At 36.1% G+C, this 16,467-nt stretch overlaps 1 protein-coding gene across 1 annotated transcript in view; it reads right to left on the bottom strand.

Moving 5' to 3' along the window:
• TM9SF2 (transmembrane 9 superfamily member 2) overlaps positions 1 to 16,467 on the bottom strand; it is a 56,655-nt gene that overhangs the window by 22,799 nt on the left and 17,389 nt on the right. The window contains exons 4-9 of the mRNA XM_036831533.1: positions 12,816 to 12,943; positions 7,736 to 7,865; positions 4,871 to 4,995; positions 3,860 to 3,971; positions 2,711 to 2,790; positions 1,791 to 1,899 (exon numbers count right to left, since the gene is read on the bottom strand). Of these exons, the coding sequence (XP_036687428.1) occupies positions 1,791 to 1,899; positions 2,711 to 2,790; positions 3,860 to 3,971; positions 4,871 to 4,995; positions 7,736 to 7,865; positions 12,816 to 12,943 (684 nt within the window). The remainder of the gene's footprint in view (positions 1 to 1,790; positions 1,900 to 2,710; positions 2,791 to 3,859; positions 3,972 to 4,870; positions 4,996 to 7,735; positions 7,866 to 12,815; positions 12,944 to 16,467) is intronic.

Raw genomic sequence — 16,467 nt, 5'->3', positions numbered from 1 at the left:
CAGAGTATTTCTACTCGATTCTGCTGAGAATCAGAAGGCATGTACTAACCTAGAACCATTTTGCTCCCCTTCAAGAATCCAGGCTTAATACATAGGAGATCGAGGTTCACCACTGACCCAAGGTTTAATGTCCCAATTGGTTAAAAACTTGATATAAGCACGGACCCAAAGGAGAACTTCAACTTCTCATGCTTGTACTGCTTCCTGCTCTGGCCTCACTCAATTTGGGGGGATGGGGTGGATTTGGGGAAGTCCTTGGATACCCATTTTTTTTTTTAACCTATCATAAGCCCAGCAATGCATCAAGTCTGGTACATCAAGGGCTAATTTGTTTATTCATTCATTCAACAAATATCTGTTGATCACCAACTATATGCTTGGCACTGTTTAAAACACCAGAGATACTACAGTGAGTATAACAGAAAAGTTCCTCTTCTCATGAGTACACCTTCTCATTGGAAAGGCAGACAATAAACAAAATAAGTAAAATATATAGTACTCTAAATGGTGATAAGAAGTATGGATGTGGGGTGTGGGTGGAGAGGATGTAATTTTAATGGGATGGTGAGGAAGGTCTCATTGGGAAGATCATATCTCAGCGAAGACCAGAAAGACGTGAGCGAGCTCTCTGAGGGATGAACACTTGAGCAAGACAGAAAAGCAACTGTAAAGGCCTGGAGATGGGAACCCGCCTGATGTGTCTGAGGAACACCAAGGCAACCAGCATGGCTGGAGCAGAGCTCCAAGAGCTACTGCAGAGCCTTATGGGTCACTGTAAAGACTATGGCTTCACTGAGTGCAGTGGAAGTCACTGGAGGGCTGTGATTGGGAGTGAAATGACCCTGAACAGATACGCTCTGACGGCTATGATAAGAGACTGGCAGGAGGGAAAGAATGGGAGCAAGACTGGAATAGGGTTTCCTGGCCTGTCCCCCAAAGCCACCTCTGTACAAATAAAGAAAAAAATTCCATTAACTCAGCAATTATTTGGAATTGCCAATTATGAACAAAGTATTGTGAAATTATTTTAATCAAATATTTAATAAGGCACACAATCAATAAAATCGTGGAAAAGAAACTGTGGAGTACAAGTGCTAAAAAGCTTCTAAACATTAATATGTTCTTTTTTCTAATTAGAACAGGATAGAGAGATGGGGGGAGCTAAGAAGCTGGGGAAGAGAAAACAATGAAAATCTGAGTTTTATGTATTCATTACAAGTAGTAATTCCTGTGGAAATTTTGTTAAAGAGCTGCTAGGAAATTAAAAGGTATAAAATATAAAACATTATGCAACTTAAAATGCGAATAAATGAAGTTGAGGCATTAATTACTTTGAATTCACCAAAAGGTTGAAATGATAAAAATTCAGTTTAAATTAATTTAAAAAAATTAAACATACACACATATAAAAATTGCTTGGGAGCTATTCTACTCAACTTTGCTGTTTCACAAACGGAATGTCTTCTGGAAATAGAGACTCTGACAGAGCTGATGGCACATAAGTGAAAAGAGGGCAGAGCTGGAGCTGTGCACCTGCACCCTTTCTGCACCCTCTACTGATGCAGACGAGGCCGTGAACAGTTCAGCTCTGAGAGCTGCGGTCACTAAATTTCTACAGAAAACCAATCCTTAAGGATCATTTCCTTATTTGAAAATGTGAATTCAGGGTAACTTTTGAGAAGAATGTTGTAAAAGCAGATTCTGTCTAAAGCTATTATTTAAATTTTTTTCAAAGAAAAAATAAAGACTGTCCTCGGCAGACCAAAGAACAGTTCAGATGTTTCACTCACCGTAGAATCCATCTGATTATATCTGGCAATATCTTTATGCAGCGTCCGTAGCATAATCATAGCCACCATTCCAGACAAGAAGAGGACAATGACCAAGGAATTCATGATGCTGCAGAAATAAGCATGTTAGGATTAATCTACAGCTTAATCTTCAGAACAGCAAAGCTCTTTAAAAACTATTTACTGAGTAACATTAAAACAGCATTAATCAAATTAAAAACTTGACCTAAAATCCAACAAATTCAATGAACTGTGTTCTGCTACACAGCCTTCTAGTGGATACGTAACTGATAACTGTATGTACTTATCATAATTTTGTGGTCTGTTGAGAACTAGAATTTTTTTTCTCCATGGTCAACATTAATAACTACTGTGCCCAAATTAGGGCAACATAAGCTGCAAGGATCAACAATGGACTGGTCTGTACCCTCAAGAAATCTACTGGAAAAACAAAGTTACTCAGTAAATTAATGAGTATCAAAAAAGATTAGTCAGTGAAGTAGGAAAAGGAGAGTGATGGCACCATGAACAGCTCTCTAGATAAAAGTTTTGAGTCATGCTTAGAAGAGAGAATAATAATAATAATAATAATAAACAGTCGTAACAGCCGCAGCGGCTTGTCTATTGAGCCCTCTTCCGTGCCAGGTAAGGTGCTCAAATGCTCTGTTTCATTACCTCCTTCAATCCTCAGAATAGTCCCATGAGACAGGTTATTTCTAAATAAAGAAATGGACTCTGAGAAACTGGGTGATCTAGCCTGACTCACAACCAGTGACTGAAAGCCAGGACTGAACCCAAGTCTATCTAATTCAAAAGCCCAGCCTTCTGAATAACTGGAGAATCAGAGTGAATGGGATGTTCAAAGGCAGAGAGAATAAAATAAGGACAGAGCATAAAGAAGATTAATTCTATACTCTTACCTAAACCACTGAATGTGGGTATGAGGCATAGATTCCAGAATGTAGTCCCATCTAGATGCCCATCTGATATTCTTATCTTCCTAGAGGGATTTAAAAACACACACACACACTCTTTAAATAAGAATTTGCCAATGAAGCATATCAGGAATCCAAAAATTTCCATTCACAGCTTAACATTCCAGTCAACAGATACAATTCCGCATTATCATAACTTGGGTTAGTCATGAGACTTATGGACCTAGATTTACTCAAGTCTCAGGAAAATTAGGATAAAATTAAGCAGTAAATAAAAAATAAGAGTTCCTAAAAGTATCTAGTTACTTGTATTTTTTTAAAGTCTTACTTTAAATCTTAATTAGCAAAGGCTTATTTTAAATGTCAAGATTTAGAGCTTTAGAGTATTTAATTATTTTCAGAAAACTGAGTGGAATAGCTTATTCTTTATTCTCTTTGATGCTATCTATCTATACCTATGAGACATCTAACCAGACCAGAGTCTAACCTAGGTACCCTGAGCATCTGGCAGGTGTCACCCACACTGAGCTCTTAATACCTAGAAAGAAATATGTACAATTTACTGCACCAGGCTTGCAAAATTACACAGTATTTAGGGACAGTAAACGTCACAACTATATTGGATTGCCAAGATAGTTTATTAAAAATAGAGGTGGAATATTGCCCAAGATTCTCATAAAATGAACTTTTACTTTCCTCCTAAGAAAACCCTCCCTTGAATTACCTAGGAACCTATATAGATCATCTACCATCAGGAAACTCTCCATTTAAGCTTACACTCAAATCCTGATTTTAAAAATGGTGTTGTTTGCCCAAATGCTTGTTGCATATCTTTGACACTTTCATACTATCCTTCATGCCTGATTTCTACCTTTTGCCTTGTTTGTACCTCTTATGGCTTAACACTTTAAATCAGGCTCAGTTCTCCAATTCCCCATACTTCTTATTTAAACGAAGACTTAGTTTTGAGTGCAATTATGTTGCCTGGTGCACTGACAAACTATTAACTCATTCCAAAAATTAACTCATTAAAAGCTTATCTATTTGACAAGCTAATCATATTTTTAATTAGTTTAAGTAATATGAATTTAAAATCAATTTCTGAGTTATACTAAAGATAAAAATCACACTCACCTGGAAGCTAACAGAATAAGTATAGGCGATTCTGATCTCCCCAGAAGCCTTGTTACTTATATCCATGGGGGGTCCAGAGCAGTCTGGTTTATCTATATGGGTGTGCTTGAAGCTGTGGGAAGAAACATTTTGGCAAGATGCTGATAAAATAGTTTTTTAAAATGGAGTAAAGGTTAGAGATTTTGTTCGTATTTCACAATGCTGCTGATAGTCAAAAGTGATTCATATCACACTGAATAGTACAAATATTTACTTCATATAAATAAACGGCTTAGTTATTATAAGTGTACAAAATTGTTACTCAAAATAAGAACCAAACTTTGGAAAACATTACTTGAAGAGCATTAAATAATCTTTAAAGAAATCAAAACAAACACTGAGGGAGTTTAAATTAACTGCCATCCTATTATGGCATGCATTGCTTTACCACTAGTGGCACAAGAAAATGGCTGTATCAGTTGGGTGGGGGGGTGGGGAGTCATGCAAAGAAAAGAATACTCAAAGAAGCATCTCACAAATAACTGAGGAGTACTTTCACACTAAAAGAGCTGACAATTTGAAGAGATGCCCTTTCAATGACTTATCACATACTGGCATCTAACATTGCATGGAAACTTTTGAAATGACACACTAATCAGCTCATTTGGGCCTCTGAAAGCTGCAAATATCTGAGGTAATGCTTTTCCACTGTAAAAGGGAACATGGTCCTAACCACTTATGCTCTCCATTCCAAGCTGACATAGAAAAGCTGTCAAAAACTGACTGAAAAACAAAACAAAAAGGCACCTTGGCTACTTACCATGACAGGCAAATAAATATTTGTATGGTTTCTCTGGGCAGCCCATAACTCAATAACAAATCATGCTAAAGGGAGTTTTAGTAAAATCAATTAAAATACCAAATTATATGCCAGAATACTGATTAAGGAAAAAGTTAATTGGTCCCAAAATATTTATTCTTTGGGTCTAAATTTCACTTACAGTTATTTATTTTTATCTCTTGTATAATTACCTTTTTGGTTCAAGTTTAGCAGCCACTAATCTTGCTCCCATGGATCCAGTTTCAACAACATGGTAGTGTATTTTGATGTCAACATGGTTAAAGATGTAAAATGTATCTCTTTCATGGAATTCTGACTGTGGAGCAGAACTTAAAGTTAGTGGTAGAAAATTGGCTATAAAAGAGTCAAAACGTAAAATTTTAAAATGAGCCAAAACAAGTAAGAAAATTTGAACTTGGACAGAATTTTAATCCTTCCCCATAAAAATGTGTAAGTTTTAAGTTTAAACTTTTTTTTTTTAATTGAAGTATAGTTTTTAATTGAAGTACAATGTTGTGCTAGTTCCTGGTGTACAGCAAAGTGATTCAGTTATATATATATTCTTTTCCATTGTAGGTTACTAAAAGATATTGAATATAGTTCCCTGTGCTATACAGTACAACCTTGTTATTTATTATATTTTATTTATAGTAGTTTGTATCAACGAATCCAAAACTCCTAATTTATCCTCCCCCTCTTCCCCTTTGGTAACCATAAGTTTGTTTTCTATGTCTGTGAATCTGTTTCTATTTTGTAAATAAGTTAACTTGTATCATTTTTTTAGATTCCACATGTAAGTGATACATATTTGACTTTCTCTGTCTGATGCATTTCACTTAGTATGATAATCTCTAGGTCCAACCACGTTGCTGCAAGAGGCATTATCTCATTCCTTTCTATGGAGGAGTAATATTCCACTGTGTGTGTGTATATACCACATCTTCTTTATCCACTCATCTGCTGATGGACATTTAGGTTGCTTCCATGTCTTGGCTATTATAAATAGTGCTGCTATGAATACTGGGGTGCATGGATCTTTCTGAATTAGTGTTTTTATCTTTTCCAGATACACGCTCAGGAGTGGGATTGCTGGATCATATGGTAACTCTATTTTTAGTTTCTTAAGGAACTTCCATACTGTCTTCCATAGTGGCTGCACCAACTTACATTCCCAGCAACAGTGTAGGAGGGTTCTCTTTTCTCCACACCCTCTCCAGCATTTATTATTTGTAGACTTTTTGATGATGGCCATTCTGACCGTTATGAGGTGATACCTCACTGTAGTATTTTGATTCTCATTTCTCTAATAACCAGTGATGTTAAACATCTTTTCACGTGCCTACTGGCCATCTGTATGTCTTGGGTGGAGAAATGTCTATTTAGGTCTTCTGCCCATTTTTTTGATTGTTTTTTTTTGTTGTTGTTGAGTTGTATGAGCTGTTCGTATATTTTGGAAATTAAGCCCTTGTCAGTTGCATCATTTGCATATATTTTCTCCCAATCTGTAGATTGTCTTTTCATTTTGCTTATGGTTTCCTTTGCTGTGCAAAAGCTTATAAGTTTGATTAGGTCCCATTTGTTTATTTTTGCTTTTATTTCTATTGCCTTGGAAGACTGACCTAAGAAAACATTACTATATGAGAAAACATGTCAGAAAATGTTTTGCCTATGTTCTCGTCTAGGAGTTTTATGGTGTCATGTCTCATATTTATAAAGTCTTTAAGCCACTTCGAGTTTATTTTTGTGTATGGTGTGAGGGAGAGTTCTAACTTCATTGATTTACATGTGGCTGTCCAGCTTTCCCAGCACCACTTGCTGAAGAGATTGTCTTTTCTCCATTGCATATTCCTGCCTCTTTGGTTGAATATTAATTGACCACAGGTGTGTGGGTTTATTTCTAGGCTCTCTATTCTGTTCCATTGATTCGTATGTCTGTTTTTCTACCAATACCATGCTGTTTGGATTTCTGTACCTTTGCAGTATTGTCTGAAGTCTGGGAGAGTTATGCCTCCATAAGCTTAAACTCTTTATAAGCCAAAATTAACTGGCAGAGGTACAAATTACACTTCTTTAATGTTTTAATTTTTACATAAAACTTTAAAAGTACCTGACAAGACATCTCTTACTGTCTAGCTTTTCCCTTAGAAAATAAAAAAAATAAAATTTTAAATATTATATGTTATGACCATGCTAAATGTTACACATTTTAACACTTTTCCTCCATGGAAGTTTAAAACTTCAGAATAAACCAATAACCTAAATTATTCAAGAGTCCTTGGTCAACTCTCACAAAAGCATTAACCAAATAACCAGTTTCATGATCGAGCTCATGCTAACTTCTACTACCAGGTCATATTTATTAAGAGATTAAATCAGGTTGACTTCATTATACAAAATTTAATATATATCCCCAATAATTTTGATTACTTTCTAAATTAATGTCTTCACTTTATTATTTTTTAAATTGTAAAAGAATGGCCTCAAAGATTAATACCTTTTAAAAAAGGTATAATACCAAACTTTTACAATACAATATTCTATGGACTTAAATTCGCAATACAAATTTCATGGACTTCTTATGAGGTCTTTTTGGCAGTCAACCATGAATTTTTTTTTAATATGTAAGACTTATGAATTTAACTTTTAACAGAGTCAGAACATACAAAGTCCTAGCCCATAGCATAGTGTTTAGCATATAAGAGACACTGCCAGTAAATGTTGAACTGAATCTGAATTATTTTAGTTCTAGAGTTATGAATTGTTAATCTGGCTTAAATTTAAAGACTAGGTATGGGAATTCCCTGGTGGTCCGGTGGTTAGGACTCAGCGCTTTCACTGCAGCAGCCCGGGTTCAATCCCTGGTTGGGGAGCTAAGATTCTGCAACCTGCACATCAGAGCCAAAAAAATAAAAAAAGGACCGAGTAGTTGTCCTTCAGAACATCTGAATTGCACTCATTCGATGAATATAACAATTTTTGTCCAGATAAAGATTGACGCCTTTTACCAAAAAGCCATATTTTAAAAAATAGTATAAGTTAGTTTATCACAAACTTACGTTAATAACACAGGCATCTTTTGCATGGCCTTTATCTGTAATGTAACAGCCAATAGGAAATCCAGGATTACAGAACCTCTGACCATCTTCAACATCATAACACCATGTTACCGGCATATTATCCACAATCCTATGCACAGAAATAAAAGTCAAGTTAGAAACCACCAAACATGACTAAGAATTACTTCCCAAATCTGTGTCAACACTTTGTAAAATTTAAATGTCTAAAAATGCCTTAAGGTGTCAAAACTACAATCAAAGAATTTTGATAAAATGTGGTACTTCGTAAGTAATAGTATTGTGCCAATATCTGACACACTGTAGTGGGAAAAAAAATCTCTATACCTTCTTTGAAAGGGAGTAAATTAAATAAATTAATTTACTGCAATCGCTAATATAACAATACCATTATCTAGACACCTAAGTATAATTTACCTTCAGTGAACACTCAAAAGCTCTGAATAGGTGCAAAGCAATATATTTAGTTCCTTGGGAAGAGTTTACGGAATAGTATAGAAACAAACGTCTTTTATTACTCAGGTAATTCAATAAAAAGGAGAAGAATATAACTGCAAGATATGGGGAAATATTCAACTTAAGGGCCACGCGAAAAAGTGAAAATTATAGTATCATCTATTAAAACCGTGTAAATCCAACTTATGTCTAAAAGAAATGCTGCTATAAAGTTAGAGAAATAAACCTTTCAAGTTCTATAGTGAAAAGAAACTTTTTTTAAAAAAAGGATAAAAGTAAAGAATAAAATTTTGTAGTCCTGTATAATTACATTAAAGTGCGAGCACGGGGTCCCCTACGCCCAAAACACATCACAGGATACAAATTTTAAAAATTACTAAAAATATACTAGCTGTATTACAGTCATAAGACAACACTCCAGGGCATGTTTTATTTGTGAATTAATGTATGCCTTAGGAAGTAAAATTATGATTCTATATTCACCCAGGGTGTACGTTAATGACCTAATAAAACACGTCTCGTCACACTTAAATGCTATTTAATAGTACCCAATGTACTAAATTTTAGAATCACCTACACTGTTAAGTTGCTTATTATTATAGCCAGCAGGCTAGTAGTTCCCATGAAAAGACTAAAATATCAGAAGCATGAAAACCATGTTATATAATATAAATAATTCAGATTTTCTGGAGGGCTCAAGAATCAGTTAATTGCTTTAATTTTTTAGATAGACAATGAAGTTCAATCAATGAATATATACTTGCAATATATTAATTTTAATATCTTTACACTATCATATCAGAGAGAGTACTACATAAAATTATAGTGCTAGTTACAAAATGAGAATTAAGGGGCAATTTAGGTTTTTTTTTAAAGGTGAATGTCCTAAATTTATCATTTATATAATGCCTTGACATAACCTTTGCCTGGCTGGAAACAAAAAAAACCCAACAAACCCTTGGAAGTAAATGTAAGAAAACTTAAAGAATATAATTTTCAATTACTGCCTTGCTAAATTGGGAAGTAGTAGCTATTGAAATTCATAACACCAAAAATATTTAAAAATTCTATTTTCAATCTGATACAGTGAAAAAGAGTATAAGAAGAGGACTCAAGAGGTTAAAGGTCGAATGACTGGCCCCAATTTTTTACCATTAAGGACTGCATTCCATTATTTCCCTCTACCCTCATGGGCTCCATCTGAAACACTTCTAGCAGTCAAGCTTCATTTATTAATAACTCAATTTTCCCAATAAATTAATTTCTAGAGTTTCTGATCAGAATGGAATAAACCATGTGGCCACAATACACTCAAAAAAAGTGCAGCCAAAAGCAAAGAAACTTGGCATTTAGGTTATTCCACATAGTTTTTTTTTTTTTTTCTTCACATAGTTTTAACATAAGTTAATTTACACTATCTAATTAGGGTTTTGAATTTTTGAAAATAGCACATCATTCCCCGTTGCCAGCCTACTGGGATCCAAGATTGGTAGTACTCACTGGACTAAAATATCTTCAAAGACCCCTCTCTGTCCAATAAGCCAGAGTCTGGTGGTTTTATGGTACTAAAAAAATTTAAATACTTTGATAACTAGTTAAATAAATTACACTTTTATAAATAAAATGTCACAAAGACTTGGAAACTTAGGCAAAAAGTATAATCACAAACCTTGCAGAGTACAGGGAATTCAAGTGTCTGCTGCTGGTATCAAAACATTATAGTCAGGGGACTTCCCTGGTAGTGCAATGGTTAAGGATCTGCCTGTCAATGCAGGGGACACAGGTTCAAGCCCTGGTCCGGGAAGACCCCACATGCCGCGGAGCAACTAAGCCCACGAGCCACAACTACTGAAGCCCGTGTACCTAGAGCCCATGCTCAGCAACAAGGGAGAAGCCACTGCAACGGGAAGCCTGTGCACTGCAGCGAAGGGTAGCTCCCGCTTGCCGCAACTAGAGAAAGCCTGCGTGCAGCAATGAAGACCCAAAGCAGCCAAAAATAAATAAGTAAATAAATTTATTAAAAAAAAAAAAATCAGTCAGCCTCAAGAATCAAGAAGTAGCTTAACGTTATTGACAGAGTAAGCCAAGAAGATCCTCAAATTACATTCTAAAGTCCCAAATAAGAATTAAAAGTATTCATCAATTTAGATATGAAAATTAACTATTGTTAATTAACTGACTGTTCTCTATAATGAGAACAATGAGTTGGTGCACTAACTAATAATCAGTCATTTTAATCGTTCAGAAGGTAGTGTGGTTAAAGTGTTATGGGGGAAGAACTACAGTTCATTCATGTGATGGAATGCTATACATTACAAAAAGAATGAGGTAGATATAGATCTATAGATGTGCTTTACATGGAAAAATGCCCATATTTTCTTAAACAAAGTGATCAATTTGCAGAATAATGTGTACAATAATTCCGTTGTTATTTTAAAAGGTACATACTCTTTTATATACCTACATGTGCATAGAAATCTGGAAACATACAGGAGAAATAATAGTGCTACCTCTGGGGAGCAGGATTAAAGAAGCTGAGAGTAATAGAAAATAATTTTTATAATCTTTCATATTTCTAAGGGTTCCTGCTATTTTATCTCTGTCAATTCTGCTATCTATGCTTAAAATCAAATTACATAGTAAAAATGTCTGAAGCCAGCCAAGGACAGAAATATACTCAACTAATGGTTCATATAAATTCATCAATATGAATCAAATATTTTCTAAATGTGTAATGAACTGATTTAAGGACTAAAGCCCATTGCCTAGAATTACCAGACTGTATATCTGTGATATGGCTTAGATTTTTTGTTAATGGATTCAGACCTGAAATCATAAACTTTTCTGATTCAACTACAAAAATCACTATCCACCAGCATTGTTCCAGTTTATTTTTTTAGGCAGAATTGTTTAAGTTTGCAACTATTTTAAATTATTCTTCTTGTTATTAAGCATCTTGGGATCAAAATAGTACCTATGTTAATTGCATCATAAATAAGTTAAAAATATTTCTAAGTACTTTATTGTCAGGAATCTACTGAAGAAGAGGTGCTTCTATTATCTTTAAGAGGAAGACTCTAAACAGGATTCTAAGAACAGAGGGTAGAAGAGAAAGCTAAAAATCACCCATAGTGGCCTAAAGAGTCATTCTTTCAATTCAGTCAACAAACGGCCAGCTGCCAGAGTAAATGGAGGTAGAAGGGGTGAAAATGAGCCTTAAGGCTCATAAGGACTGAGCCTTAAATATGATTTTGAAGGCCGGAAAGAACAATTTTAAGCAAAGAGAAAACACCAAGGGAAACTTTTCAATTACTGATGAATGAGAAATGTATCCCGAGTTACATTAACTCAGCAATTAAGTAGTATTCTCACAGTAGCTTACAGGAAAAAAGCTCTTGGCTTAGCAGAAACCAAAGAAATGAAGAGATGGAGGAGACTTTCAAGTTCCTGTTAGCACTGAGGGTCAGATGAGAAAGAAGCTGATGCAAGTGTAACGGGCACGTTTCCTTCCTTCTAACAGAGCCCTGCTATGGGAGACTCATTTCTGTGTAGTTCAGTTGTATTTTACCCAGGTCTAGACAATCAGAGTGAATCACCCTAATCACAGACTCGTTCATGAATGGGCATGTGACCCAGGGTTGCCCCTCTCTAGGACTTTTTTGTTCCACGTGTACAGAGGGGAGGATGGGGAGAAACCAAGGAGGCAAGAGGGAATGAGAGGTTCCAACAGTCCTACTGAGCCACAGGATCTGGTCATGTCCAAACTGAAATCAATGGTTCTCACCTCCCTAAGTGAGGGAAAACGGGTCAATCTGAGATAGTGACAGGACAAATATTCAAGAGGAAGTCTATGAAGATAGTCTTCCTGTTCACCACCTCCAGCACCTTACACTTTTTGGAAGAGGCAAAACATATGTAAACCATGACCACCATAGAACACAGGCATTTGCTGGCAAAATTATCTGGAAGAATAACAATTGGTTATATTTGAAAAGTTGGGTTTTCAAGACCCTTTTTTAATACTGTTTTAATATTGTATAGTAAGTAAATACTAATGGGGAAGCAAAAAAAAAGTTTTAAATGCTTTTTGATTATGATGCAAACTGGTAAAAACATTGTTAATGTTACATCATGTTTATAAAATAAAAAACAGATTACACAAATTACAAGTATTTTTATTGGAAGAAGATGCTATTTCTCAAATATCAAATGAAAGTTAAATTTTGTTTTCCTATGGTCTTTTTCACGGCCTGCAAATATAACAGTATTCTTCTAGAAGACTGATCCAGGTCCTTTCCCAAAGCATAAATATGCTCCTTTTAACTACGTATGAATAAAAGAAGTGCTCTAGGAAACAGGTCTGTGTACCTAAACAAGTACCAGATATTACAATAATCTAAGTGCAGAAAATGATGATACTTTAAGCTGTCAACCTTAGTAATCCTCTGGCAAATAAAAGTCACTGCTTCATATTACTAATAACAAAAAAAGGAAATAAATTAATTTGCTATTTTTATAGAGTCAATGAAGTATTTACACATTCAATGAAACAGAGGTTTCTTCTTGAAAAGGAAAAAGCCCAAAATCCCAAATCTTCACGTCTTACCAGTGATGTTGGTAATTCAGTAACATGCTTTTTTTCAAGAATTCTAACTTTTGTTTGTCTTCAGCTTTCTCTGTATGGTACGTTTTTGTACAAACAAGCTTACAGGTCTCCTCCTTATTAAATGTAAACTGTATTAAAATAAAGTGGAAAGCAAATTAAGAAAAAATATCCAGGTCCTTCATGCCTGTAACACAAATAGAGTAAAAGCACTGGTCTCCTTAAATTACCTAAGTGCATTAATAATAATAATAAACATACAGAAATTCCCCACAGATCAATCAGATTTAAATTTCAATCTTATTCATTTCTCTAAAAACCTAAGTCATCAATTTTTCTTTTAATAAGTAACAGTTTTTATTTTTATTTTTGATAATTTCAACCAACCCATCTCCTAAATATAAGTGAGCCCTAGGAGGGGAAAAAACCCACACGTAGAACAAAACAACATCAGTATCTCCATAATAATGTCCCCTGATAATGTTTTGGAAATTATGGATTTGAAGACTTTCTATTAATAAACAGGTAAGGTTTTATGTCTATGTATTCATTCAGTGGGTGTTTGTTAAGTGTCTCCTATGCACCAGGTGATGGAGGTTCAGCAGTGAACAATACAGACTGTGATGACACAAGAAGTCGTCAAATCTGGATGTCTAGAATCAGAATAAATGTGATTCTTTTTACTCACATTTGAAGATTGTCAATTTTTAGGATGTTATGTAATAACAAAGCTGAAACAAAAATTGATAATTTTTTAAACCGAAGTTTAAAAACTAAGGAGTCCTCCAATTCTGGAGTCTAGGACTTATTTCATGAGCATGAACACACACACATTATATTATTCACAACATATTATATAATGTAGGTTTACTTTACCAGGGTCTATTTACGTCTTAATTTTAAAAATCTATTTCCTAGTTTTCTTAAGGCTATAATTTATTAAACTAATTATATATACTCCATAATGTAACTATATATAGTCCAATACACCTTTTAATAAATTCAAACTTTATTACAGGGAGTAAAAAAAACCCCCAACTTGCGTGTGTTTCACTTCAACGTAGTCCATCCTTTTATACATTATTTATTAAAGTCCCTAAACCAGTTACTCTGCATCCTCTGACAAACCAATGTCTCAAGTGTAGTTCACTGCTGCCACCTGTCAGCCAACAGTTTCGCTCTCAAGGCATTGCTATTCTGTGAATACAGCAATATTTATGTAAATATTTAACAGTTTAAATCTTATATGAACCTTATAGGTTCCATCTAAAAGACTGGGAAATGAAAAAAACAAACGTATATATACTAAGGAATCAGAGGGATAAGTGTCAAACTTAAAGCAGAAGAGAGACATTATTAGTTACCACAAAAGTAGCAAATCTTACACCGCAGTCCGACGCTCACTGGGCTCAGGCAAGTCAACGGTGTGTTCAATTGTGAAGGAAAACAGCAACCCTAAAGATGACACTTAACCATCGTAATAAACGCTTATTACCTCATGTAACCCTCCCAACAGCCCTATGACGAAGTCTTCTTTGCTGACTCCTCCTCCGTCTTCCTCACCCATTAATACCAACTGCCCCAAGGCCGGGTCCTTGGAATTCTTCTCTTCACTATTTTTACCCACTCCCTTGGGGAGTTCATCAATTCCTGGCTTCAAATACCAACTACACACTAATGATTCTCAAATACAAGTATCTAGGCTGAACCCCTCCTCCAAACTGCAGACACGCATCTTCAACTGTTAACTCAACATCCCTACTTGTATGCCTACCAAACATCTCACGTCATGTCAAAACAAACTCTTCCCCATTCCCTCCAAACCTGCTCTACCCCCAGACTTTCCCATCTTAGAAAACAGAAACTCCACACCCCACATCCCACCTCTCGGCAAACTGTCGGCCCCAACTTCAAAACACAGCCAGTTTCTGAGATGCTGACCGCTTCACAACTCCCACCCTTACCCCAATGATCTGAGTCACCATCAAGTCAGGCATATTTTCAGGACTGATTGTGAGAGACTCCTAACTTGCCTCCTGGCTTCTCACTCTCCCACGGTCCATTCTCACTGCAACAGTCCTGGTGATCCTGTTAAAATCTAACCCTACCCAAAACCCTTCAATGCTAACCATCTTGCCCAGATGTACAGGTCAAAGTCTTTACAATGGCCTACGAGTGGGCTACACGATGTGGTCCTATTACTCCTTTGCCCTCATTTCCCACTATTCTCTGTCTTGCTCACCTGCTTGAGTCGCACCAGTTTTTCTCTGTACCTTGAATACATCGGGCGAGCGACATCTCAGGACCTTTGCTTTTGCTGCTTCCTTCACCACATCCTCCCCTCTCCCCACGTATTCACATGACTCACTCCCTTACTTGCTTCAAGTCTTTTGCTCACCTCTCAGGTGAGACTTTCTCTGGCCTATTTAAAATTGAAAATTCTCCATCCACCTTCCCTGATTTATCTTCAATAGTTCTTTCATCAGCAATTGACACACCATGTGTTCCAGTAATTAGTTTTGTTTCCTTCTCCCCATCAGAATACAAGTCCACGAGGACAGAGAATTTTTGGTTCACTGCGGTACCCCACAACTACCACAGTGCCAGGCACGTGAAAGACATTCAGCAGTTGTGTTAACTGACTGAATGAGTGAATATGAGTGGTTAGACTTGAGATTTTACAATCCTATGATAGGTGGCTCCAGCTTCACATAATGCACACGATATCTTGCACTGTTTTTTTCCTGACCTCAGCAAAAGTCATCGATAAAAGACGGCAAAGCAGATTTGGGGTTTTGTTTTGTTGCTGGTTGCTACCATTATTTTTACTGCAGATCTAAAATAAGGCAAAATTCTTTGAAAAGAAAGGACAAAGTATCAATACTGAAATCAATGCTGAAAAATACATCAATACATTTATGGTTGCCCTGGGGAAAAAAATCTGGTATCTTGGTCCCATGTTTCTGTTAACCTATGCCTTGATCTTAAGAAATGCTTGCTCTGTCTCTTTAAGCTTGGGGCTTAAAGAACTTGTTTTAGCACAAATCTTGATCCTAAAAAATTCTAGAAAACTCCGGGAAAATGTTAGGTGCACATTCTTTCTCCATTTTAAAACACTCCTTCTGTTCTTCTATTTTACCTCAACTCCTAGGACAAAATTAAATCTGAAAAGCACTAGGCCTGGGCTTCCCTGGTGGCACAGTGGTTAAGAATCCGCCTGCCAATGCAGGGGACACGGGTTCGAGCCCCGGTCCGGGAAGATCCCACATGCTGCGGAGCAACTGGGCCCGTGAGCCACAACTACTGAGTCCTGCATGCCTAGAGCCCATGCTCCACAACTAGAGAAGCCCGCACACCGCAACGAAGAGCAGTCCCCGCTCACCTCAACTAGAGAAGGCCTGCGCACAGCAACAAAGACCCAACGCAGCCAAAAAAAAAAAAAAAAAGCACTAGGCCTAAAAGAAGGGTCTTTTGCATAAGCAAGGCATAATCTTTACATAAAAATAAATGAACCCTGAGTAGAAGCCTACTAAAGAAGTAATTTGCCTTTAAAGTCTACACCAAAGGGACAAAACTTCTCTATGGATTTGCATATTTTGCTGTTTACTGTTAGAGACTCCTGTTGTCCCTCAAGTTCACTGAAGGTGTTACTGAT

The sequence above is a fragment of the Balaenoptera musculus genome, chromosome 18 (assembly GCF_009873245.2).
Source record: "Balaenoptera musculus isolate JJ_BM4_2016_0621 chromosome 18, mBalMus1.pri.v3, whole genome shotgun sequence".
Classification (NCBI taxonomy): Eukaryota; Metazoa; Chordata; class Mammalia; order Artiodactyla; family Balaenopteridae; genus Balaenoptera; species Balaenoptera musculus.
Note: the sequence above shows the minus strand (reverse complement) of the source record. Positions and strands in the feature narration are given on the sequence as shown.